Source organism: Thalassophryne amazonica, chromosome 6 (assembly GCF_902500255.1).
Source record: "Thalassophryne amazonica chromosome 6, fThaAma1.1, whole genome shotgun sequence".
NCBI classification, from domain to species: domain Eukaryota; kingdom Metazoa; phylum Chordata; class Actinopteri; order Batrachoidiformes; family Batrachoididae; genus Thalassophryne; species Thalassophryne amazonica.
In genome coordinates, this window is record NC_047108.1 from 21,212,435 (window position 1) to 21,239,684 (window position 27,250).

The window sequence follows — 27,250 nt, forward strand, 5'->3', positions numbered from 1 at the left end:
GCTCTGCCACCTCCAGCTCTGCCTCCTGTCTTTTTGTTAGTGCCACCGTCTCTAAGCCGTACAACATAGCTGGTCTCACTACTGTCTTGTAAACTTTCCCCTTCACTCTGGCTGATATTCTTCGGTCGCAAATCACTCCTGCCACCTTTCTCCACCCACTCCACCCTGCCTGCCCTCTCTTCTTCACCTCTTTACCACACTCTCCATTACTTTGAACAGCTGACCCCAGATATTTAAACTCATCTACTTTCACCACTTCTACTCCTTGTAACTACACTATTCCACTGGGCTCCCTCCCATTCACACACATGTACTCAGTCTTGCTTCTACTGACTTTCATTCCCCTTCTCTCCAAAGCATATCTCCACCTCTCCAGACTAGACTCAACTTGCTCTCTACTTTCACTACAGATCACAATGTCATCTGCAAACATCATAGTCCATGGGGACTCCTGTCTGATCTCATCCGTCAACCTGTCCATAACCACTGCAAACAAGAAAGGACTCAGAGCTGATCCTTTGTGTAATCCCACCTCCACCTTGAATGAGTCTGTCATTCCGACTGCACATCTCACCGCTGTCACACTATTCTTGTATATGTCCTGCACTACCCTAACAGACTTCTCTGCCACTCCAGACTTCCTCATACAATACCACAGCTCTTCTCTTGGCACCCTGTCATAACCTTTTTCTAAGTCCACAAACACACAATGTAACTCCTTCTGGCCTTCTCTGTACTTCAACAGTATTCTCAGAGCAAACATTGCATCTGTAGTGCTCTTTCTCAGCATGAAACCATATTGCTGCTCACAGATCTTCACCTGTTTTCTAAGCCTAGCTTCTACTACTCTTTCCCATAACTTTATGCTGTTACTTTATGCCTCTGTAGTTACTGCAGCTCTGCACATCACCCTTGTTCTTGAAAATAGGAACCAGCACACTTCATCTTCACTCCTCAGGCATGCTCTCACTTTCCAAGATTTTATTAAACAATCTGGTTAGAAACTCTACTGCCATCTCTCCTAGACATTTCCATGCCTCCACTGGAATGTCATCTGGACCAACTGCCTTTCCACTCATAAATAAAGACCAGAGAGCAAAATTGAGGTCATTTTAAAAAGTCATTCTTTAAAACAGTACTCCAGAGAGCAAACGTAAGAGGTTAATTTTAAAAAGTCTTTCCCAATAAAGTCTTTCAGAGAGCAAAATGAAGAGGTTATTTAAAAAGTCCTTTTCAAAAAAGTCCTTCAGAGAGCAAAATTAAGAGGTTTTTATGAAAAATTCCTTCTTTAAAGAAAAGGACCTTCATATAGCAAAATAAAGAGGTTAATGTTAAAAAGTCCTTTGAAGAAAAAGTACTTCAGAGAGCAAAATTAAGAGGTTTTCTTTTTAAAAGTGTTTCTTTAAAAAGTCATTCAGAGAGCAAAATTAAGAGGTTATTTAAAAAAGCCCTTCAGAGAGTAAAATTAGGAGGTTATTTTAAAAAGCCCTTCAGACAGCAAAATTAAGAGATTTTTTTAAAAGTCCTTCATAGACCAACATTAAACAGTTAATAAAAGTCCTTTAGAGGGCAAAATTAAGAGATCATTTAAAAAGTCATTCTTTAAAACAGTCCTCCAGAGAGCAAAATTAAGCGATTACTTTAAAAAGTCCTTCAGAAAGCAAAACAAATGTTAATAAATGTCCTTCAGAGAGCAAAATTAAGAGGTTATTTAAAAAAAGGAGCAAAATTAAGAGTTTTTTTTAAAAGTCCTTCATAGAGAAACATTAAGCAGTTATTAATAAAAGGTCCTTCAGAGAGCAAAATTAAGAGATCATTTAAAAAGTCATTCTTTAAAAAGTCTTTCAGAGAGCAAAATTAAGTCATTATTTAAAAAACATTCTGAAACCAAAATTAAGAGGTTATCTTTAAAAAGTCCTTTAAGAAGTGTTTCAGAGAGCAAAAAAAGAGGTTATTAAAAATGTCCCTTAAAGAGCAAAATTAAGAGGTTATTTTGAACGTCCTTGGACAAAAAGACCCTCAGAGAACAACGTGAAGAGGTTATTTTAAAAGCCCTTCATGTTGGGAAAGTGTAGTGACACGGACCCACAACAGGGGGCGTAAATGAACGGACAACGGAAGGAGTCAAATTATAACACTTTACTGGTGTGAATGTCACAACCAAACACAGCAGAATCAGAATGTGCAACAGTCAATTAATAAAAGGTGTCGTGTGGGCAGGCTCGACGATAGGAGACGCCCGTCTGGAAACGAACCGGAACCACACGATTTCCACCGCCACCTGAACCCGAGGAATACTGGAGCCGCCAAGTCCCGGAGTCCCCAGGTGGCCACCTTCCCGGCGTGTCAGATCTGGTACTGCTGGCAGAAAGCAAAAGACAGTCAAAGGGTGGGTGTGTGAACACCCAGTAACAATGGTGGGAATGCCACCTCCACCTCTCACTCAGCGCGTTGCAGCGGTCTCAGCTGAAAAGGAGCGCCGTCTTGCACAGCCTCCTCAAAAACGACCGGTTCTCCTGCAAACACTCACAATAATAGATTTATCAATCTCACAAAAGGGGCTGAGAGTATTACCTCCAGATGAAGATGATATCTCGGCAGTTTGGTGGAGGTGTCTTCCTGCTTTTATACCAGATGTGTTGATTAGTGACAGCTGTCACGGATGATGGGTGACAGCTGTCACCACGGCTTGTTCCTGAGGCGGCAGTGCCCTCTCGTGCCTGAAGCCCACACTTCAGGCAGGACGCCTTCTGGTGGTGGGCCAGCAGTACCTCCTCTTCTGGCAGCCCACACAACAGGACCCCCCCCTCAACGGGCGCCTCCTGGCGCCCGACCAGGCTTGTCCGGGTGGCGACGATAGAAATCGGCCAGGAGGGCCGGGTCCAGGATGAAGCTCCTCTTCAACCAGGAGCGTTCTTCGGGTCCATACCCCTCCCAGTCCACCAAATACTGGAAACCCCGGCCCATTCGACGGATGTCCAAAAGCCGGCGAACTGTCCAAGCCGGCTCCCCGTCGATAATACGGGCAGGAGGCGGCGCCGGACCGGGTGCACAGAGGGGTGAGGTGTGATGCGGTTTTACCCTGGAGACATGAAAGACCGGATGGATCCGCAGTGAGGCCGGGAGTTGGAGCCTCACTGCGGTAGGACTGAGGACCTTGAGGATGGGGAAGGGTCCAATGAAGCGGTCCTTCAATTTGGGGGACTTGACCTGGAGAGGAATGTCCTTGGTGGAAAGCCACACCTCCTGCCCGGGTTGGTAAGTAGGGGCCGGGGACCGTCGACGGTCTGCATGGGCTTTAGCCCTCGTCCGGGCCCTCAACAAGGCCGAACGGGCGGTGCGCCACACCCGACGGCATCTCCGCAGGTGGGCCTGGACCGAGGGCACACCGACCTCTCCCTCCACCACAGGAAACAAAGGGGGCTGGTACCCCAGACACACCTCGAGTGGGGAGAGGCCGGTGGCAGAGGACTCCTGGCTGTTATGAGCGTACTCGATCCAGGCCAGATGTTCACTCCAAGCCGTCGGGTGTGCGGAGGTCGTGCACCTGAGGGCCTGCTCCAACTCCTGGTTGGCCCGTTCGACCTGTCTGTTAGTCTGCGGGTGATACCCAGACGAGAGGCTTACAGTGGCCCCCAGTTCCCGGCAGAAACTTCTCCACACCTGCGAGGAGAACTGGGGACCGCGATCCGAAACAATGTCTGTTGGTATCCCATGCAGCCGGACAACATGGTGGACGAGGAGATCCGCCATCTCCTGGGCCGACGGGAGCTTCGGGAGGGCCACGAAGTGGGCTGCCTTGGAGAAACGGTCCACTATCGTGAGGATGGTGGTGTGCCCCCGGGACGGCGGGAGGCCCGTGACAAAATCCAGACCGATGTGGGACCAGGGGCGGTGAGGCACAGGAAGTGGCTGTAGAAGTCCCTGTGCCTTCTGGTGGTCAGCCTTGCCCCTGGCGCAGGTGGTGCAGGCCTGGATGTAAGCCCGGACATCAGTCTCCAGGGCTGCCCACCAGAAGCGCTGCCGGACCACTGCCACGGTCCTACGCACCCCTGGGTGGCAGGAGAGTTTGGACCTGTGACAGAAGTCCAGGACGGCAGCCCTGGCCTCTGGTGGGACGTATAGTCTGTTCATCGGTCCTGTTCCGGGATCCGGGCTCCGTGCCAGGGCCTCCCGGACGGTCTTCTCCACGTCCCAGGTCAGAGCAGCCATGATAGTGGACTCCGGGAGAATGGGTTCTGGTGGATCCGACAGCTCGGTCTTGACTTCCTGTTCATGCACCCGGGACAGGGCATCCGATCTTTGGTTTTTGGTCCCGGGGCGATAGGTGATCCGGAAGTCAAAACGGCCGAAAAACAGTGACCAGCGGGCTTGCCTGGGGTTCAGTCGCTTGGTCAGTGAAAACCGTGAAAGGCACTGACGCTCCCTCCAGCAGGTGTCTCCACTCCTCAAGGGCCTCTTTCACCGCAAGGAGCTCTCGATTGCCCACGTCATAGTTCCGCTCTGCTGGGGTCAACCTGCGGGAAAAATAGGCACACGGGTGAAGAACCTTATCGGTTTCTCCGCTCTGGGATAGCACGGCTCCTATCCCCGAGTCAGAGGCGTCCACTTCAACCACGAACTGGCGACCAGGATCGGGCTGCACCAAGACCGGTGCAGTCGAGAACCGGCGTTTCAACTCCCTAAACGTGGCTTCGCACCGATCCGACCAGGTGAAGGGAACTTTTGGTGAGGTCAGGGCCGTCAGGGGGCTAACAACCTGACTATACCCCTTAATGAACCTCCTGTAGAAATTTGCGAAGCCGAGGAACTGTTGCAGCTTCCTATGGCTTGTCGGTTGGGGCCAGTCTCTCACTGCTGCGACCTTGGCCGGATCCGGGGCGACGGAGTTGGAGGAGATGATAAACCCCAGGAAGGACAAAGAAGTGCGGTGAAACTCACACTTCTCACCCTTCACAAACAAACAGTTCTCCAACAACCGCTGCAGGACCTGACGTACATGCCGCACATGGGTCTCAGGGTCCGGAGAAAAGATGAGTATATCATCCAGATATATGAAGACAAATCGGTGCAGGAAGTCCCGCAAGACGTCATTAACCAAAGCTTGGAACGTCGCGGGGGCGTTAGTGAGGCAGAACGGCATGACCAGGTACTCAAAATGACCTAACGGGATGTTAAATGCCGTCTTCCATTCGTCTCCCTTCCGGATCCAAACTAGGTGGTATGCGTTCCTAAGATCCAACTTTGTGAAGATTTTGGCTCCATGCAGGGGGGTGAACACTGAATCCAACAAAGGCAACGGGTATCGGTTGCGAACCGTGATCTCGTTCAGCCCCCGATAATCAATGCATGGACGAAGACTGCCATCTTTTTTTCCCACGAAAAAGAAACCCGCTCCCATCGGAGAGGTGGAGTTACGGATCAGCCCGGCAGCTAAGGAGTCCCGAATGTAGGTCTCCATCGATTCGCGCTCAGGTCGGGAGAGGTTGTACAGCCTGCTGGACAGGAACTCCACGCCTGGCAACAAATCGATGGCACAATCATATGGACGGTGCGGGGGAAGAGTGAGTGCCCGATCCTTGCTAAAAACATCAGCAAGATCGTGGTACTCAACCGGCACCGCCGACAGATTGGGGGGTACTTGGACCTGCTCCTTCGCCTGGGAACCGGGAGGAACCGAGGATCCCAAACACCTCCGATGGCAGGTTTCGCTCCACTGTACCACCACCCCGGACAGCCAATCAATCCGGGGAATGTGTTTCAACATCCAGGGGAACCCCAGAATCACACGGGAGGTAGAAGGAGTCACAAAAAACTCAATCTCCTCCCTATGATTCCCTGACACTACCAGAGTTACTGGTGGTGTCTTGTGTGTGAGTAAAGGGAGTAGGGTGCCATCTAGTGCTCGCACCTGCAATGGTGTAGGTAGCGCCACCAGAGGGAGCCCTACCTCCCTGGCCCATCTGCTGTCTAACAGATTCCCTTCTGACCCTGTGTCTACCAGTGCTGGGGCCTGAAGGGTTAAATCCCCACTAAGGATAGTAACTGGGAGTCGTGCGGCAATATGTGTGTGTCCCACGTGAAGTTTTTGGCCCACCCTAAGCCCAGTCTCTAGGGGCTGGCGTTGGTGTTTAACCGTTCGGGGCAATCGCTCAACTGATGCTCCATTGAGCCACAAACAAAACACGCCCCGCGTGGAAACCTCCTCTGTCTATTAGGTGGTCTAAATGTGGCCCTGCTCGTGTCCATAGCTTCGTCAGCAGGGGGAGCTGTCGCCCCACGGGACGTAGAGGCCAGGGAGCGTGGGAAGGGCGGACCCTTCTCGGACCCGGAAGGAAGAGGGACGGCGCGCGCCCGGCCACGTCCTTCGTCTCGTTCCTGACGGCGTTCCTCCAACCGATTGTCTAACCGTATAACGAGATCAATAAGCCCATCTAATTCCCGCGGTTCATCCTTGGCCACTAGGTGCTCCTTTAGGACTGACGACAGTCCGTTTACAAAGGCGGCGCGGAGCGCAGCGTTATTCCAGCCGGACCTCGCAGCCGCAATGCGGAAGTCGACTGCATAAGCGGCTGCGCTCCGGCTTCCCTGTCTCATCAACAGCAGCACAGTTGAAGCGGTCTCTCCCCTGTTAGGGTGATCAAACACAGTTCTGAACTCCCTCACAAACCCAGTGTACGTGTGAAGGAGCCGTGAATTTTGCTCCCAAAGCTCTGTAGCCCAAGCGCGTACCTATCCCCGAAGCAGAGTGATCACATAAGCTATTTTGCTTGCGTCTGACGCGTACATGACGGGACGTTGTGCGAAGACAAGCGAACACTGCATAAGAAAGTCCGCGCACGTCTCCACACAACCTCCGTACGGCTCAGGAGGGCTTATGTATGCTTCAGGGGATGGTGGGAGGGGTTGTTGGACCACCACTGGAACATTAATATCTAGCACAGGATCGACAGGAGGAGGAGCTGCAGCAGCGCCCTGAGCGCTCGCCGCCACTTGCGCGGAGAGAGCCTCCACCCTGCGGTTCAGGAGGATGTTTTGCTCGGCTATTTGATCCATTCGAGCCGTAAAGGCGGTGAGAATATGCTGTAGCTCACCAATCACGCCTCCTGCAGATGCCTGCGCTCCCTGCTCTCCCATTGGTTGTTCAACAACCTGGTGACGCCCCTCGGAGTCCATGACGCTGGCCGAGATATCCTGTTGGGAAAGTGTAGTGACACGGACCCACAACAGGGGGCGTAAATGAACGGACAATGGAAGGAGTCAAATTATAACACTTTACTGGTGTGAATGTCACAACCAAACACAGCAGAATCAGAATGTGCAACAGTCAATTAATAAAAGGTGTCGTGTGGGCAGGCTCGACGATATGAGACGCCCGTCTGGAAAGGAACTGGAACCACACGATTTCCACCGCCACCTGAACCCGAGGAATACTGGAGCTGCCAAGTCCCGGAGTCCCCAGGTGGCCACCTTCCCGGCGTGTCGGATCTGGTACTGCTGGCAGAAAGCAAAAGACAGTCAAAGGGTGGGTGTGTGAACACCCAGTAACAATGGTGGGAATGCCACCTCCACCTCTCACTCAGCGCGTTGCAGCGGTCTCAGCTGAAAAGGAGCGCCGTCTTGCACAGCCTCCTCAAAAACGACCGGTTCTCCTGCAAACACTCACAATAATAGATTTATCGATCTCACAAAAGGGGCTGAGAGTATTACCTCCAGATGAAGATGATATCTCGGCAGTTTGGTGGAGGTGTCTTCCTGCTTTTATACCAGATGTGTTGATTAGTGACAGCTGTCACGGATGATGGGTGACAGCTGTCACCACGGCTTGTTCCTGAGGCGGCAGCGCCCTCTCGTGCCTGAAGCCCGCACTTCAGGCAGGGCGCCTTCTGGTGGTGGGCCAGCAGTACCTCCTCTTCTGGCAGCCCACACAACACTTCAGACAGCAAAATTAAGAGGTTATTAAAAATCCTTAAAAATGTCCCTCAAACAGAAAAATTAAGAGGTTATTTAAAATGTCCTTGGACAAACAGACCTTCAGAGAGCAACATTAAGAGGTTATTTTAAAAAGTCCAACAACAAAGAGGTTATTTTAAGAAGTCCTTCTTACAAAAGTCCTGAGAGCATAATTAAGAGGTTATTAAAAAGTCCTTAAAAAAAAAGTCCCTCAAACAGCAAAATTGAGCGGTTATTCCAAAAAGTCCTTTTTAGAGGAAAATTAAGAGGTTATTTTAAAAAGTCCTTCAGATAGCAAACTAAAGAGATTATTTTAAAACTCCTTCATAAAAAAGTCTATCAGAGAAAAATTAACAGGTCATTTTAAAAAGTCCTTTTAAAAAGTCCTTCAAATAGCAAAATTAAGAGGTTATATTTTAAAAAGACCTTTTAAAAAGCCCTCAAGACAGCAATATTAAGAGGTTATTTTAAAAAAAAGTCATTCAAAGAGCAAAATTAAGAGGTAATTTAAAAAGTCATTCTTTAAAACAGTCCTCCAGAGAGAAAAATTATGAGGTTATTTTTAATAGTCTTTCAGAGAGCAAAATTAAGAGGTTATTTAAAAGTCATTATTAAAAAAACATTCTGAAACCAAAATTAAGAGGTTATATTTAAAAAGTCCTTTAAAAAGTGCTTCAGAGAGCAAAAAAAGAGGTTATTAAAAAATCATTTAAAATGTCCCTCAAAGAGCAAAATTAAGAGATTATTTTGAACGTCCTTGGACAAAAAGACCTTCAGAGAACAACATGAAGAGGTTATTTAAAAGCCCTTCAGACAGCAAAATTAATAGGTTATTTAAAACATCCTTAAAAATGTCCCTCAAAGAGCAAAATTAAGAGGTTATTTCAAATGTCCTTGGACAAACAGACCTTCAGAGAGCAACATTAAGAGGTTATTTTAAAAAAAGTCCAACAACAAAAGAGGTAATTTTAAGAAGTCCTTCTTACAAAAGTCCTTCTGAGAGCAAAATTAAGAGGTTATTAAAACTTTATAAAGTCCCTCAAACAGCAAAATTGAGAGGTTATTCCAAAAAAAGTCCTTTTGAGAGGAAAATTAAGAGGTTATTAATAAAAAAAAAAGTCCATCAGCGAGGAAAATTAAGACGTTATTTGAAAGGTCCTTCAGACAGCAAAATTAAGAGGTTATTTTAAAAAGTCCTTTAGACAGAAAATGAAGTGATTTAAAAACTGCTTCATAAAAAAGTCCACCTGAGAGAAAAATTAACAGGTCATTTTAAAAAATCCTTCAAAATTAAGAGCAAAATTAAGAGGTTGTAAAAAAAATTAAGAGGTTGTAAAAAAAAAAAAAAAATTCTTCTTAAAAAGTCCTCCTGAAAGCAAAAAATAGAGGATATTAATTTTTTAAAAGTCCCTCAGAGAACAAAATTAAGAGGTCATTTTTTAAAAAGTCCTTCATAGAACAACATTAAAAGGTAATTCAGAGAGCAAAACTAAGAGGTCATTTAAAAAGTCATTCTTTAAAACAGTCCCCCAGAGAGCAAAATTATGAGGTTATTTTTTTAAAAAGTGTTTCAGAGAGCAAAATTAAGAGGTTATTTTTTAAGACTAATTATTAAAAACCTCATTCTGATACCAAAATTAAGAGGTTATTTTAAAAAGTCCTTTAAAAAATGTCCCTCAAAGAGCAAAATTAAGAGGTTATTTCGAACATCCTTGGACAAAAAGACCTTCAGAGAGCAACATTAAGAGGTTATTTAAAAAGTCCTTAAGACAGCAATATTAAGATGTTATTAAAAAGTCCTTTACAAAAGTCCATCAGAGAGCAAAATTGTTGTTCATTTGGCTGCTCCCAGTTTTGTTCGGGGTTGCCACAGCAGATACAGCCCGATCCGCATTGGTAATTGGCAGAGGTTTTACGCCAGATGCCCTTCCTGACGCAACTCCAGTTTTACCTGGAGAAACACACACAGCCGCTGGTGTTCCAAAGAGGTTTCCCATCCAAGTAACCAGGCCCAGCTCTGCTTAGCGTCCTAGATCTGATGGGATCAGGCTGACACAGAGCAGACTGGCTGCTTCAGAGAGCAAAATTAAGAGGTTATTAAAAAGTACTTTAAAAAAGTCCCTCAAACAGCAAAATCGAGAGGTTAATTTTTAAAATTCCCTCAGAGAGCAAAATTAAGAGGTTATTTAAAAGGTCCTTCACACAGCAAAATTAAGAGGTTATTTTTAAAGTACTTCAGAGAACAAAATTAAGAGGTTATTTAAAAAGTCCTTTAAAAAGGAAGTCCCTCAGATAGCAAAATTAAGATGTTATTTTAAAAAGTCCTTCAGATAGCAAAATGAAGAGATTATTTAAAAACTCCATAAAAAATCCTTCTGAGAGAAAAATTAACAGGTCATTTTGAAAAGTCTTAAAAAAAAGTCCTTCAGAGAACAAAATTAAGAGGTTATTTTAAAAATTCCTTCAGAGAGCAAAACTAAGAGGTTTTTTTATGTCCAATAAAAAGTCCTTCAGACAGCAGAATTAAGCGGTTATTTTTAAAAAGTCGTTCAGAGAGCAACATTAAGAGGTTATTTAAAAAGTCCTTCTGAAAGCAAAATTAAGAGGTTATTTTAAAAAGTCCTTTTTAAAATCTTCCAGAAAGCAAAGTTAAGAGGTTATTAAAAACTCCTTTTAAAAAGTCCCTCAAAGAGCAAAATTAAGAGGTTATTAAAAACTCCTTTTAAAAAGTCCCTCAAAGAGCAAAATTAAGAGGTTATTAAAAACTCCTTTTAAAAAGTCCCTCAAAGAGCAAAATTAAGAGGTTATTAAAAACTCCTTTTAAAAAGTCCCTCAAAGAGCAAAATTAAGAGGTTATTTAAAACATCCTTCAGACAACATAATTAAGGGGTTATTTTAAAAAGTCCTTTACAAAAGTCCCTCAAACAGCAAAATTTAGAGGTTATTTTTTAAAAGTCCCTCAGAGAGCAAAATTAAGAGGTTATTAATAAAAAATGTCCCCCAGAGAGCAAAATTAAGAGCTTATTTAAAAAGGTCCTTCAGATAACAAAATTAAGAGGTTATTTTTAAAAAGTACTTGAGAACAAAATTAAGAGGTTATTTTTAAAAAGTACTTAAGAGAACAAAATTAAGAGGTTATTTTTAAAAAGTACTTAAGAGAACAAAATTAAGAGGTTATTTTTAAAAAGTACTTAAGAGAACAAAATTAAGAGGTTATTTAAAAATGGAAGTCCTTCAGATAGCAAAATGAAGAGCTTATTTAAAAACTCCATAAAAAATTCCAGGTCATTTTAAAATAAAATGTCCGCCAGAGAGCAAAATTAAGTGATTATTTTAAAAAGACTGTCCTTTAAAAAAAAAAAAAGTCATTCAGAGTGCAAAATTAAGAGGTTATGAAAAAAGGTCCTTCAGATAGCAAAATTAAGAGGTCATTAAAAAATTCATTCCTTAAATAAAATCCATCAGAGACCAAAATTAAGAGGTTATTTTAAAAAAAATCCCTTCTCATCAATAGAGTTTTTTTTTTTAAATCCAATTTTAAAAAAGTCCTTCAGAGAACAAAATTCAGAGGTTATTTAAAAAGTACTTTAAACAAATCAGTCAAGGTACAAAATTAAGAGAATTTTTAAAAATTCCTTCAGAGAGCAAAATTAAGGGGTCATTTTAAAAATGTCTTTAAAATAAAGTCCTCCAGAGAGGAAAATGAAGTGATTTTACAAAGACTGTCTTTAAAAAAAAAAAAAAAGAAGTCCCCCAGAGAGCAAGATTAAGGTTATTTTAAAAAGTCCTTTAAAAAAGTTCTTGAGAGAGTAAAATTAAGAGGTTATTCCAAAAGTTCTTTTAAAATGTCAAAGTGCAAAATTAAGAAGTTAATTTTAAAATAAGTCCTTCAGAGAGCATAATTAAGAGGTTATTTTAAAAAGTCATTCAGAGAGCAAAAGTACGGAAGTGTATTGCATTCACTGGATAAAAAAAAATTACCGCTGATGTCATAATTATGAGAAAAGATCTCATAATTGCAACATCAGGATCTCTCCCCCTCTAGCTGCCACCTTATCGTGGTGGGGGAGTTTGCGTACCCGGATGATCCTAGGAGCTATGTTATCGGGGGCTTTGTGCTCCCTGTAGGGTCTCCCAAGGCAAACAGGTCCTAGGTGACGGGTCAGACTAAGGGCAGTTCAGAACTTCCATGACCAGTAAAAAATCAAGGACCGAGATGTCACCTGGTATGGCGGAGCCGGGGTCCCACCCTGGAGCCAGGCCTGGGGTTGGGGCTCACGCGCGAGTGCCTGGTGGTTGGGCCTTAGCCCGAAAGAGCAACGTGGGCACGCCCTCCTGTGGGTTCACCACCTGCAGAGGGGGCCATGGGGGTCGGGTGCAGAGAGGATTGGGTGGCGGTCGAGGGTGGGTGGCCCGGCGGCGCGGTCCATGCTCACAGCCCCTGGCTGTTGGGACGTGGAATGTCACCTTGCTAGGGGGGAAGGAGCCTGAGCTTGTGCGGGAGGTTGAGAGATACCGACTAGAGATAGCCGGGCTCACCTCCACGCACAGCTTGGGCTCTGGTACCCAACTCCTGGAGAGGGGCTGGACGCTTCATTTTTCTGGTGTTGCCCATGGGGAGAGGCGGAGAGCTGGGGTCACATTACGTATTGCTCCCCGGCTCAGTCGCCATGTGTTGGAGTTCACTCCAGTGAACGAGAGGGTCGCGTCCGTACGCCTTCGGGTCGGGGACAGGTCTCTCACCGTTGTCTCGGCCTATGGGCCGAGCAGCAGTGCAGAGTACCCAACCTTCCTGGAGTCCCTGGGAGGGGTACTAGATAGCACTCCGACTGGGGACTCCATTGTTCTCCTGGGGGATTTCAACGCCCATGTGGGCGGTGACAGTGAGACCTGGAGGGGGGTGATCGGGAAGCACGGCCTCCCCGATTTGAACCCGAGTGGTGTTCAGTTGTTGGACTTCTGTGCTAGTCACAGTTTGTCCATCACGAACACCATGTTCGAGCACAAGGGTGTCCATAAGTGCACGTGGCACCAGGATACCCTGAGCCAGAGGTCGATGATCGACTTTGTAGTCGTATCATCTGACCTTCGGCCACGTGTCTTGGACACTCGAGTGAAGGGAGGGGCAGAGCTGTCAACCGATCACCACCTGGTGGTGAGTTGGATCCGCTGGGAGGGGTGGAACCCGGTCAGACCTGGCAGGCCCAAACGTATTGTGAGTGTCTGCTGGGAACGACTGGTGGAACCCTCTGTCAGCAATGTCTTCAACTCCCACATCCTGGAGAGCTTCTCCCAGATCCCAGGGGAGGTTGGAGACATGGAGTCCGAGTGGAGCATGTTCTCCACCTCCATTGTCGATGCGGCCGCTCGTAGCTGTGGTCGCAAGGTCTCTGGTGCCTGTCGCGGCGGCAATCCCCAAACCCGGTGATGGACACTGGAAGTAAAGGATGCCGTCAAGCTGAAGGAGGAGTCCTACTTATCTTTGTTGGTAGGTGGGACCCCAGAGGCAGCTGACAGGTACCGGCAGGCCAAGCGTGCTGCAGTCCGTGCAGTCGCAGAGGCAAAAACTCGGGTCTGGGAGGAGGACTATCGGTCGGCCTCAAAGAGATTCTGGCAAACTGTCCGACGCCTCAGGAGGCAGAAGCAGCTCTCCACTAGCACTGTTTACAGTGTGGGTGAGGAGCTGTTGACCCTGACTGGGGATGTTGTCGGGCGGTGGAAGGAGTACTTCGAGGATCTCCTCAATCCCATCGTCACGTCTTCCGAAGAGGAAGCAGAAACTGGGGACTCAGAGGCGGACTCATCCATTACCCAGGCCGAAGTCGCCGAGGTGGTTAGAAAGCTCCTTGGTGGCAAGGCTCCTGGGGTGGATGAAATCCGTCCTGAGTCTCTGGATGTTGTGGGACTGTCTTGGCTGACACGCCTCTGCAACATCGCGTGGCGATCCTGGACAGTGCCTCTGGATTGGCAGACCGGGGTGGTGGTCACCTCTGTTTCTAGGTGCAGCCAGGGTGTAGCGGGGGTCTGGTTTGGGAACCACAGAATCTCGTCTCTGCTGTTTGCGGACGATGTGGTTCTGTTGGCTTCGTCAAATCAGGACCTTCAGCGTGCACTGGGGCGGTTTGCAGCCGAGTGTGAAGCATCCGGGATGAAAATCAGCACCTCCAAATCCGAGGCCATGGTTCTCGACCGGAAAAAGGTGCTTTGCCCTCTTCAGGTCGGTGGAGTGTCCTTGCCTCAAGTGGAGGAGTTTAAGTATCTCGGGATCTTGTTCACGAGTGAGGGATGGATGGAGCGTGAGATCGATAGACGGATCGGTGCAGCATCTGCAGTGATGCGGTCGCTGTATCGGACGGTCGTGGTGAAGAGAGAGCTGAGTAGGGGGGCAGAGCTCTCGATTTACCAATCGATCTACGTTCCGATCCTCACCTATGGTCATGAGATTTGGCTCATGACCGAAAGAACGAGATCGCGAGTACAAGCGGCCGAGATGAGTTTCCTCCGCAGGGGGGCTGGGCGCTCCCTTAGAGATAGGGTGAGGAGCTCGGTCACTCGGGAGAAGCTCGGAGTCGAGCCGCTGCTCCTCCACGTCGAAGGGAGTCAGTTGAGGTGGCTCGGGCATCTTTTCCGGATGCCCCCTGGACGCCTTGCTGGAGAGGTGTTCCATGCACGTCCCATTGGGGAGGAGGCCCCGGGGAAGACCCAGGACACGCTGGAGGGACTACATCTCTCGGCTGGTTTGGGAACGCCTTGGGGTTCCCCCGGAGGAGCTGAGGGAGGTGTGTGTGGATCGGGAGGTCTAGGCGGCTTTGCTTGAGCTGCTGCCCCCGCGACCCAACTCCGGATAAAGCGGAAGAAAATGGATGGATGGCTCTCGTAATTATGAGATCAGGCTATTTTTATTTATTTATTGTGTGTGTAATCGCTTCCGTACAATGTGCTTCCTTACTTCCAGTCCCTCAGTAAAGACAAGTGTGAGAATTTCCGAGTCATAACACTATGTAACAAATTTTTATTTTTGTTTTGTTCCTGGGTACACAGTGTGTTTTCCTAACCTGTTATGCCTTAAATAAATAGAAAATAGCTGTTATTCCACAGAAACTTTGCTTCTTTTATCAGGACAATGATATTTTGAAATTTGTCTGTTTTCAAGAATATTCTCGATTTGCCTTCACTACTACTGAGTAGTCTTCTAGAATATTCTATAACTGCTAGAACTGTCCAGAATTTTCTAGAAGTTTCCAGAATTATCTAGAAATTTCAAGAAACTTTTAAAACTTTCTAGAACGTAAAAAAATGAATCAAATCAAACTTTGTGCTGAATGTAGTCATTTTTCCATAGACTTTAGACATAAGCAGTTGAAATATAACACTTAGAAGCCAGGAACAAAAATTGTGTTACATAGTGTAATCGAAAATCGGCCAATTTGTAACATCCAACACTGCACTGTGATCACACACCAGAGTGCACTCAAAGTGTGGATTTCCCTCTAAACTATTGCTGGATGAATCACACTCCTCCAGTGAGGCGGGGCACGGGGCCCACAGACTGGCATGCGCCCGGGTGGGAGTGAGCCCCGCATTGTCCTTCGGTGGTTGGTGGCGCTGTGTGAGTGAAAGCTGGAAGACGCCCCGTTGTCCTCCCTGGACATTCATCCAGGAGCACTTCAGGGGAAAATCCACACTTTGTGTTCGACTGCAGTGTGTTATCATCGGCTGAACTCAGCCCGCTTCTTTACTGAGGGACTGGAAGTACATACATAAAACAATTAAAACACCTGACCTTTTCTCATAATTATGAGATCTGATATCGTAATTACAAGACCTTTTCTCATAATTATGAGATCAGCGGTCAAATTTTCTTTTATCCAGTGAATGCAGTACGCTTCCATACAAAAGTAAGAAGTTATTAATAAAAAAAGTCCTTCGGAGAGCAAAATTAAAGAGGCTGTTTTTAAAAAGTCCTCCTTGAAAAAAAGTCCTCCAGAGAGCAAAATTAAAAGGTTATGAAAAATTAAGAGGTCATTAAAAAAAAATCATTCCTTAAAAAGTCCTCCAGAGCGCCAAAATAAGATATTTTAAAGAGTCCTTCAGAGAGCAAAATTAAGAGATTATTTAAAAAGTCCTTCTGAGAGCAAAAATAAGGTTATTTTAAAAAGAACTTTGTTTTTAAAAAGTCCTTCTGAGAGCAAAATTAAGAGGTTATTAAAATAAGTCCATCAGAGAGCACAAATTAAGATGTTATATATAAAAAAAGTCCTTTATAGAGCAAAATTTGGTTATTTTTAAAAAGTCCTTCTTTTAAAGAAAAAGTCCTTCAAAGAGCAAAATTAAGGAGGTATATTTTGATTTTGGTCCTGCTTGAAAGGACTGGGGGAGAAGCAAGACGCGAGGCCAACTCAGCATTTAACACTTATTGTTTTACCAGTGCAATATGCAGGTTGAAAACATTAGAAAAAGAAAAGAAAGGAAAAGGTAGAAAATGCAGATTAGAGCAAGAAGAGGGTAATCTATTTACAAAATAAGGTTTAATTTCTCATTAGTTGTTGCCAATTATGAACTTAAACATACTATTTTAATTTACAGAGTTTTAGCCTACAGTTTTCCAAGTTCCAACTGCAATGTCCAATCTGTAATTTGACGTTAGACTTCTTAATCCAAAATTGTAGCTTTCAGTTTTAACTAAGAGTTTTTAATATATAATTTTATACACAATATTTTTCTATTTTACAATTCCACTACGAACTTTTTTACAGGCATTTCAGTGTTATTTTTAACTATGGGTTTTAAATACAAATTAATAAAATAAACACTTTGAAGATAAAGGTGTTTATTTCAAAGTGATTATGTTTCCACTTCAGTTATGAACTAAAATGCCATTATATCCATTTGTTCATGAATAAATGGATATAATGGCCTTTGCTTATGAATAAACCTAAATTAAAGTACAATATTTGTACAAACATTCTGTCCAACTGAATATTTCTCGTGCTGAAGTACAGCTTACAAACAAATTTATCCACCAAACAAATGTTTGGTGAATAAATCTGCCAGCTAACTCAGGTTTGGATCAGTCTTGAATCAATTTTATCTAGAATCTTGCAGTAATACAAATATCCTGATCGCATTTCACAATTATAGTTGTTAAAGTAACAAACTAGAAAGTTTGGCTCAAACTCACGAACAATGTCCCTGCTTGCTTCCACTGCACTGAATGGGTGCATCGTCACACCTGCTCACTGTTACCTATCAGTGCAGAGTGAACGTTCCAGGCCAAATTCCTGTACAATGCTTCCATCTAGCGACTATTTAGGGACACTGCACTAAATAAAGAGGTGAAACAGAGGAACAGATGGAGATGAAAGAAACAAGTTTTAGTTATTCTTCTCTTCTTCTTTGGTTTGGCTACAACAGTGCGAAGCAGTTCAAAATTAGTGCACAAAACATCGTGCCGATGAGCAGGCGTGCACGAACCTGGTGTGAGAGTTTGTGCACGCGCCACTGTCTTTCGAGCAGGAACAGCGCCATGTGCAGCACATAGTGCAGCTTATGTGGTATAAAAAAAAAAAAAAAAAAAAAAACAGCCAGTACGTGTGGAACCACATCATGCTGCGTATGTTGTATAAATAAAAATAAAAACCAACTGGTACGTGTGGAACCACATTGTGCTGCTTATGTGATATAAATAAAAAATAAAAACCAGCTGGTACCTGTGGAACCACATTGCTCCACTTATTTGGTTTAAATAAAAAAAAAAAAAACCCAGCCAGTACCTGTGGAACCGCATCTCGCTGCTTATGTGGAATAATTTTTTTACAAATGAGAAAAACACATCACCCACTGGACGCGAACTCACACCTTTCAAAAGCTCTGATTATCAGTCATAAACTTTACCACTGAGCTACGGAGCTGTTCTTTGAAAGCTGCGGGAATCTGCCTCATATCAGGAAGGACATGGAAATATTGCAAAAAAATTAAAATCACACACCATATAAAAACACTGCATTTATCAAGCAAGCAATGCAAATATGATCCGTCTGTTCCTCTGTAGGTGACCCATGGTCACAGACATACAGTCATGAAATGGCATGAATGAGAAGCAGTTCACTCTCTCATTCATGTCCACATCTGCTGGCATGTCTCCAACCGCCAGCAACGCAACCGCCACAGGACACCGCGTCATGTGGAACAGAGCTCATGCGGGTGATATGACAGTGAGATCGCCTGCTGCGTGTTCTGAGCTGATGGTCCGTTTCAACCTGGCAGCAGCCTGTCCATGTGTGCACCGTGTTCGGGCTCACTTGCTACAGCACGTCGCCACAGTGATATATGTTTTTATTTATGTCCACTTCATAACAGCAAACAGATACACGCATGTCACAGTGGACAGTTGTTTGTCCATGTCCAGCTGGACTGTCCAGATCCACAGATTTCCACAGCCACTTCAGTGGGAGGACACACAGCACGAATACTCAAACTTCCTGTGAATTTTAAATGTTCCCACTGGGAGAAGTCCAGTGTTCCTGCATCGAAGTGTGTTTTCCCCATCAGTCAGCTGCTTTGTGAACTCATAAAGATGAGCTTTGACACAGAAACACTTTGTCAGGATTGTGGAGTTTTGTTAATTGGTTTAGTTATTATGTATTGTATTGTTTTTTTGTTCTCTTTTTATTTTGTTCTCTTTTTATCTGCCCTCTTTTTAATCACTGTGGTTTTTGTTATCTTTTGTTTGGGTTTTGGTGTCACTTCTCTCTGTTGTCTGTCACATGGGTCTTTGGTGGTGGGCGGTCCTTTCCCTGTTGCCATGCCCCTCTCTGGAACTTTCCTGCACACCTGTTCTCAATCAACCACTCATCATTTTCTGTACATAAACTGCTTGGTCACTTCCCCAGATTGTTGAGCCTTCTGCCTTCACTTCCAGCCCCTTTCCTTGCTCAGTTCTCAACCTGTTTTTGCCTTGCTGCTCAGTTTTTGGAACACACCTAAGCCCTATATTTTTTTTATACTGTTGCTGATTTTGGACTGCCTAACCATGAACCGTTTTTAGCCTGTTTTACCAGTAAAACCTTTTAACTGTATTCCTTTGGTGCCTGAGCTCTGCATTTACATCCAGCCGTGATACACTTTTTGATTCTGTTGTGTCCACGTGTTGACTGGAAGCTTTAGACAGTAAATTACATGTTCTGGTGGATTCAGCAAGATGCTGGCTTTAAACATGGTAACCGTGTGATGCCGCTTGATGTCAAAAGTAAAAAAAATTCCATTTTTTCTGCCTTCTGCAGCGCTAAACCAGATAATGTATCAGCATTACCAACTGATGGTTTTAATCGTTTGTGTGATAATACAGAGAGAATCCAAGCAGCAGCAACAACCAGAACCACAGCTTCATGATTTCTTCATGCTCATCACATAACCCTAACTCTGCTATAACAAGCAGTACGGCGGTTAGTCTACTGTCAGCAAGTGTAGACCTGAAGCCCAGAGCAGGGAAAGAGGAAGCAGTTCAGGGGGTGATCTGGGAAAATGAGCAAAACAGAGCAGCATCTCGCATGTGGCAAAGAACAACTGACATATTGTCAATAAGATGTCAGTAATGATGGATGATTGTCAGTAACCATGCATCCATTTCCATCTGTGCCACTATATTAAACATCTTTCATACTTATACACCATGTGAAAGAAAGTGTTGATATTTCCTCTTACTTGAGCAAGAACTTTGAGGTGTCTGAATGTGTCTTCCAGGGGTGATGGATCCCTTTTTGGTCCTGCACCAGCTAAGGTGTAATGGTGTCCTCGAGGGGATCAGGATTTGCAGGAAGGGTTTTCCAAACCGTGTTCTGTACGCTGAGTTCAAACAGCGGTGAGTCCCAAAGATGTTCAACAAGCTGTCACACTTGTCAGGAACAAACACCTTCACACATTCATGTTGGAGATTCATCAGACCACAAGTCAAGACAACCTGTCTGATAACCTACAACTGGACTCAGGAACCTTCAGGATTTTAGGTCCCTCGTCTGTCAAAATGTCAAATAAATAAGTAAATTCACGTGACTTTATCAGGCCATCACAGGAGAGAAAAAAAAACGTTTTTGAGGGGTGATGAATTGTGAACCATGTTGAGATCATGTCCCGGCTTGGGGAACATTTGGTGCACTCATCTCTGACTTCCCCCTTTCCTTTCAATGTCTCTCTTCTAGGTTGAGACTTTACTCAGACCCCTCTTAGAAATAGAATGAAACCAAAAGGATGATCACGGATGAGGAGCTCTGAGCTGGTAGAGGCTTCTACAAGCCGGAATGAGCAAGTGCAGTGTTGTATAAAGTATTGGAAAATCACACTTAAGTAAAAGTACAGATACCCATTTAAAAAATGACTTTGGTTGAAGTTCAAGTAACCGATTGAAATGCTACTCAAGTAAAAGTCCTAAAATATCTAGTATTTATTGTACTTAAGTATGACAAGTAATGTACAACTAAATGTACTTAAGTATTGAAAGTACAAGTAAATGTTAATAATCAAAAACGGACTGATTTTTTTATATTACAAAGCTTATCTAGGCTTGTAAATCAATCAATCAATCAACTTTTTTTTAATATAGCGCCAAATCACAACAAACAGTTGCCCCAAGGCGCTCCACATTGTAAGGCAAGGCCATACAACAATTATGAAAAACCCCAACGGTCAAAACGACCCCCGGTGAGCAAGCACTTGGCGACAGTGGGAAGGAAAAACTCCCTTTTAACAGGAAGAAACCTCCAGCAGAACCAGGCTCAGGGAGGGGCAGTCTTCTGCTGGGACTGGTTGGGGCTGAGGGAAAGAACCAGGAAAAAGACATGCTGTGGAGGGGGGCAGAGATCGATCACTAATGATTAAATGCAGAGTGATGCATACGGAGCAAAAAGAGAAAGAAACAGTGCATCATGGGAACCCCCCCACAGTCTACGTCTAAAGCAGCATAACCAAGGGATGGTTCAGGGTCACCTGATCCAGCCCTAACTATAAGCCTTAGCGAAAAGGAAAGTTTTAAGCCTAATCTTAAAAGTAGAGAGGGTGTCTGTCTCCCTGATCTGAATTGGGAGCTGGTTCCACAGGAGAGGAGCCTGAAAGCTGAAGGCTCTGCCTCCCATTCTACTCTTACAAACCCTAGGAACTACAAGTAAGCCTGCAGTCTGAGAGCGAAGCGCTCTAATGGGGTAATATGGTACTATGAGGTCCCTAAGATAAGATGGGACCTGATTATTCAAAACCTTATAAGTAAGAAGAAGAATTTTAAATTCTATTCTAGAACCAACAGGAAGCCAATGAAGAGAGGCCAACACGGGTGAGATATGCTCTCATGGTGCTCTAAATGACTGGTAGTATTAGTCAAAGTACTGAAAATTGTGCACATCACACAAAAACACTTCAGAAACAAGGTTTCAAAACCTAAACAAGAGTATAGGCTACTCACTAGTGTTCACAGGAAACAGTTATTTAATTCTATAAGTATTTATTTATTTTCATGTTACATGGTTTTATCTTTTCTGTTGTGTTTTGTTTCATTAGGTTCTTTTTGTCTCTTTCTCTAAAATTGTATTGTAACATTATTAGTCTATTATTATTGACTATTATTGTCTATTATGTAGACTATTGTTGTTGCTATTATTACAATATATGAATAAAAATACATTTAAAAAATTACAATGTGACTCTTTTACGACAACGAACGCTGAGCCATTAATTATACAGAAAACCAACACAAATGTGCTGATGCAAACAGCTTAATGGTAACTTTAACATTGAAAATGTCATAGACATGCTAACGTGTTAGCATTGGTCCCATTTTTAAGTTATAAAATACATCTATCAACTGTTTCAGAAGACCAGAACAGGTCGGTTTAACATAAAAATATTAAATATTACTCACAGACATATGCTCTTCAGGGTTTTAGCGGGGAAAAATTTGGATAAAGCGAAATAAAAAACAATGAATCCATGGATCGTAGATCGAAACACTGCTTCGATCTACGAATCACTGCTTCAATTGGTTCAAGGTTCAAAGCAAAGCCGCACTGCAGAAAAGTTGATTACAGACCCGCTGCAGGTCTGTAATCAATGTAGAGAAATTATCATTTTCCTGACAAACACCTCCCAAGTGCGCAACTGCAAAAAAGCCTACCGGACATGCCTCGTGACAAATCAGCCTAACTTTGTTGCAGTCACTAGTAATCAGGGGTGTCTCTGGGTGAAAACACGACTTTTTTCGTGTGTATGTGTTTTTTTGTTTTTTTTTTGTAACGAGTAACGGCATGGCCCATAGAAAATGTATCAGAGTAGAAGTATGCAATTAAGGTCGGAAATGTAGTGAAGTAAAAGTGAAAGTAAGCTGAATTTAAAAACTCAAGTAAAGTACAAAGTCTCCCAAAATGTACTTAAGTACAGTAGTGAAGTATTTTTACTTCGTTACTATACAACACTGAGCAAGTGATATATTACTTATTCATTCTTGCAACTGATTCATTACTTGCTGGACGGTCATCCTTTTGTCATGGATGACCGTTGTGTCATCATCCAAGACCTTGTGGACAAGGTCGTGATAAGCACAGGTTCTGTCCACTCCGGTGCAATCCAGATCTGGTGTAATTTGCTGACCAGATTAATTCTGGTCTAATTACCTATTTTTCCGTTTTCTATGCCTTCCCAGCTATCGTATACTGAATCCATCTGCAATTCCAGAAGACTGCTTTGTAGACAGCAGGAAGGCTGTAGAGAAGCTGTTGGGTTCTCTGGACATAGACCACAATCAGTACAAGTTTGGACACACTAAGGTATAGTGAAATCCAATTTATATTATGACTGATACCACAACTGGCTTCAGCTTTCTTCCTCCTGTCCCCTTCTTCAGGTGTTTTTTAAGTCAGGCCTTTTGGGTCAGTTGGAAGACATGAGGGACATCCGTCTGTCTGAGATCCTGACCATTATCCAGGCCATGTGCAGAGGAAAGCTCATGAGAATAGAGCACCAAAAGCTCCTGCTGCAGAGGTCATTATTGTTTCCATCATCTGAATACGTGTGGGTGGACACTGTAGAGGGCAAGTGGAAACTCTAAAGGATAGGTGGACACTGTAGAGGGCAGGTGGACACTGTATAGAGCGGTTGGACACCATAGAGGGCGGATGGACACCGTAGAGGGCAGGTGGACACTGTATAGAGTGGGTGGACACCATAGAGGGCGAGTGGACAATGTATAGAGCGGGTGGACACTGTATAGGGCGAGTGGACACTGTATGGGGCGGGTGGACACTGTAGAGGGCGGATGGACACTGTATAGAGCGGATGGACACTGTATAGAGTGGGTGGACACTGTATAAGGCGAGTGGACACTGTATTGGGCGGGTGGACACTGTAGAGGGCGGATGGACACTGTATAGAGTGGATGGACACTGTATAGGGCGAGTGGACACTGTATAGAGTGGGTGGACACTGTAGAGGGCGGGTGGACACTGTAGAGGGTGAGTGGACACTGTATAGAGCGGGTGGACACTGTATAGAGCGGGTGGACACTGTATAGGGCGAGTGGACACTGTATAGAGCGGGTGGACACCGTAGAGGGCAGGTGGAAACTGTATAGAGCGGGTGGACACTGTAGAGGGCGGATGGACACCATAGAGGGCGGATGGACACTGTATAGAGCGGGTGGACACTGTAGAGGGCGGATGGACACCGTAGAGGGCAGGTGGACACTGTAGAGAGCGGGTGGACACTGTAGAGGGCGGATGGACACAATAGAGGGCGAGTGGACACTGTAGAGAGCAGGTGGACAGTGTCCTGTCACCCTCTACAGTGTCCATGGGGTAAAATAGTTAAACCAGCAGAGATGGACATGCAGTTTGTGGACACGGGACAGTCAGACTGTTCTATTGGGTTTTTGTCTTCAGGGACGCACTCTTGCTGATCCAGTTCAACTTGCGATCGTTCTTCACGGTGCGGAAGTGGCCGTGGATGATGCTGTTCTATAAGCTCCGCCCCATGCTCAGGAGTGCTCAGCTGGAGAAGGAGATCGCAGCTTTGAATGTGGAGTTCACCAAATTAAAAGAGGCTTTCGACAGGTCCGTCTACCTGAATGACTTTAAGTGTTGACATCATTATTCAAAATTCAAGTGAGGAACCTTCAGGCAGGTTTCCAGTTTTGTCTGCGCTGTCCAGATGACTCACTCATCCTTCATTTTTACACGTTCTGGTTTGCTGCTGTTTTATTTAGTTCAGATAAGACACGTCGTGAGGCAGAAGAGCGTCAGGTGGTCCTGGTTCATGAGAAGAATGACCTGGCTCTGCAGCTCCAAGCTGTAAGTCCAAACTGCTAACTTAGCTTTGCACAAACAGGGTGATGCCTGAACACTACTTCTTCTTTTGTATCTGCCCTGATTTCCTACAGTTCAGTTGTTTGGAGTTCGTAGTGTCCCTCAGGGATTCATTAATGACATTTTTATCTGACATCGTCAGACCGTGCAGAAGGAATTCCGTCTGTAATATCCATCGCCAGCCTGTTTAAAACCTAAACCCTGCAAAAGGAGCTTAGCCTCGATGAACACTGACACTCAGAGTGCACACTTTTCTAGGTATCTCTGTGTCCAATTGAGGTTTTTTTTTTTGTTCCATCACTTTCATTTGTGGTGTTAATCCAGGAACAGGACAACCTGACCAATGCAGAGGACCGCTGCAATCAGCTGATACAGTCCAAAATCAGTCTGGAATCAAAGCTGAAGGAGCTCCAGGAGCGACTAGAGGAAGAGGAGGAGATGAGCGCCACACTGATGTCCAAGAAACGGCAGCTGGAGGAAGAAGCGGTGTCGCTGAAGAGAGATGTGGACGACCTGGAGATGACGCTGGCTAAAGTGGAGAAGGAGAGGCACGACACGGAGAACAAGGTGCACATCAGGAGCACACAATGATTCATCTGTATAAACCTGTTAGAACATAGTGGTTTTTTTAAAACGATCAATACCGCAGCTCGATTCCAAACAGACGCACACAGAGCGCAGTGACATACAGTAGTGTTCAGAATAATAGTAGTGCTATGTGACTAAAAAGATTAATCCAGGTTTTGAGTATATTTCTTATTGTTACATGGGAAACAAGGTACCAGTAGATTCAGTAGATTCTCACAAATCCAACAAGACCAAGCATTAGGTTAGATTAGGTTAGGTTCCTTTATTCGTACCCGCGGGTAAATTAGGTTTGCAGTTCAGAAGAGAGAGGCATCCCCAAACCATGCACTCATACAATACAACATGAATAAATAAACAGTAAAAACAAACCAGGACTTAAAGTGTTCAGAGTCAATTGTTCTTAGTGGTGCAGATTTTTGTTTAGCACAGATATTGCTGCAGGAACAAAACTGTTTTTAAATCACTTTCTTCTACATTTTGGAACAGAAAATCTCTGAGCAGACGGCAGGAGCACAAACAGAGAGTTCAGAGGGTGGGGTTGGTCCTGGCTGATACTAGAGCCGAGCCGCTGTAACTGTCTGATGTACAGTGAGTCTAGGCTCAGCTGTGGTTGCCCAATCAGCTTACTCACCCATGTAACTATCTTGTTTAGAGACTTCCTGTTCGTCATAGATAATGACCCAAACCAAGCCACTAAAGAAAATGATAAAATGGACTCAATAAAAGCACGATAGAACAAGGATATAAGAGTTCGATCAACATTAAAAACAGACGTTTCCTGAGACAGTACAGGCGCTGCTGTCCTTTCTTGAAGACTTCCTTGCAGTTGGCTACAAAGGTCAGTCCAGAGTCAATTACAGTTCCCAGGTATTTGTATGTGGTGATCTGCCCCACAGTCTCACCTTTGATTGAGGTGGTCATGCTATGAATTTGACCACTCTTCCTGAAGTCCATGACCATGTCCTTGGTTTTGGACACATTTAATATGAGGTGAGAGGCCTCATACCACTCAACAAAGTCATTGACAATCGGCCCATGGCCACTTTCCCCATCCTTCAGCAAGCTCACAATGACAGTCATCTGCATATTTTAAAATGAATCTGTTCTCATACTTGCTTTGACACATTTGTATACAAAATATACAGCAGTGGTGAAAGAACACACCCTTGTGGTGAACCAGTGGAAGTGCAAACAGGATCAGATAAAACACCATTGACTCTCACTCTCTGTGTCCTGTCAGATAAAAAGTTCAGAATCCACCCCACTAGATTCTTACTCAAGTTAAATTGATCTAAAAGCATATTAGTTAAAATATGGGGCTGGATGGTGTTAAAAGCTGAGGTAAAATCCACAAATAAAAGCCTGGCATGGGCTCTGTGCCCATCCAGGTGGTTCAAAACAAGATTCAATAAAGTGGCTGTGGCATCCTCAACTCCCCTGTGCGGCCTGTATGCAAACTGTAAAGGGTCAAGCTCCCCCTCCACCAACTGTAAGATTTCAGTTCGTACAAATTTTTCAAAGATTTTCATTACAATTGATGTAAGTGCAACAGGCCTATATTCATTCAAGGTCTTTGGGCAACTAGATTTGGGGACAGGGACTATATCAGCTTCGTTCCATATTTTTGCAATAGTTTGTTCCTTCAAAGACATATTAAAAATTGAATGAAAGATAGGGCTGAGTACTGATGCACGTCTTTAACAGACGCCCACACACTCTGTCAGGACCTGGACTTTTGTTAACTTTAATTTTGTAAAAGGCTTTTTCTACATCTTTTAGTTCAATATTAAAGTGCTGAGTGTCCACAAGCTCATCCTTCAGTTCCTGAATCTCAGAGTTAAAATCCACAGTGTTAAAACGGTTATAAAAACTGTTAAAAGCACTGGCTAACTCAGTGTCAGAGCTAAAAGCTTCCAACCACAGATGGCTCTTATTCTTAGTGCCCCCCTGGCCTACAGTGGTTTTCATGCTAGACCATGCAGAGCCCATCCTGTTAGCAGCCACATCCTCCTCCAATTTGGCTGTATGGGCTCTTCTTGCTTTAGCAATTTCAGCTCTAAGTTCACTGGTAGCTTCTTTTTGAGCTGTCACACTTCCCTGTTTAAAAGCCCAATTTCTTTTGTCCAAGGCACCTTTAACTGCCCTAGTAACCCAGGGTTTGTTGTTGGGATACATCCTTATTGTTTTCACAGGTATAATCATATCCCTGCAGAATGTTGCATAAGAACAACAGACGTCTGTTAGCTCATCAAGACTGTCGCAGGAGCTTTTAAACACATCCCAATTTGTGCACTTAAAACATTCTTGGAGGCATTGTATAGAGTCCTCAGTCCACACTTTCACCTCCTTTGTCTCAACCTTTTCTCTTC

At 44.5% G+C, this 27,250-nt stretch overlaps 1 protein-coding gene across 1 annotated transcript in view; it reads left to right on the forward strand.

Moving 5' to 3' along the window:
• The window catches only part of LOC117511945 (myosin-7B-like), a 239,631-nt gene that overhangs the window by 114,087 nt on the left and 98,294 nt on the right, over window positions 1–27,250 (forward strand). The window contains exons 18-23 of the mRNA XM_034171880.1: window positions 19,696–19,813; window positions 22,637–22,760; window positions 22,838–22,974; window positions 23,871–24,041; window positions 24,194–24,278; window positions 24,618–24,860. Coding sequence (XP_034027771.1) covers window positions 19,696–19,813; window positions 22,637–22,760; window positions 22,838–22,974; window positions 23,871–24,041; window positions 24,194–24,278; window positions 24,618–24,860 — 878 coding nt within the window. The remainder of the gene's footprint in view (window positions 1–19,695; window positions 19,814–22,636; window positions 22,761–22,837; window positions 22,975–23,870; window positions 24,042–24,193; window positions 24,279–24,617; window positions 24,861–27,250) is intronic.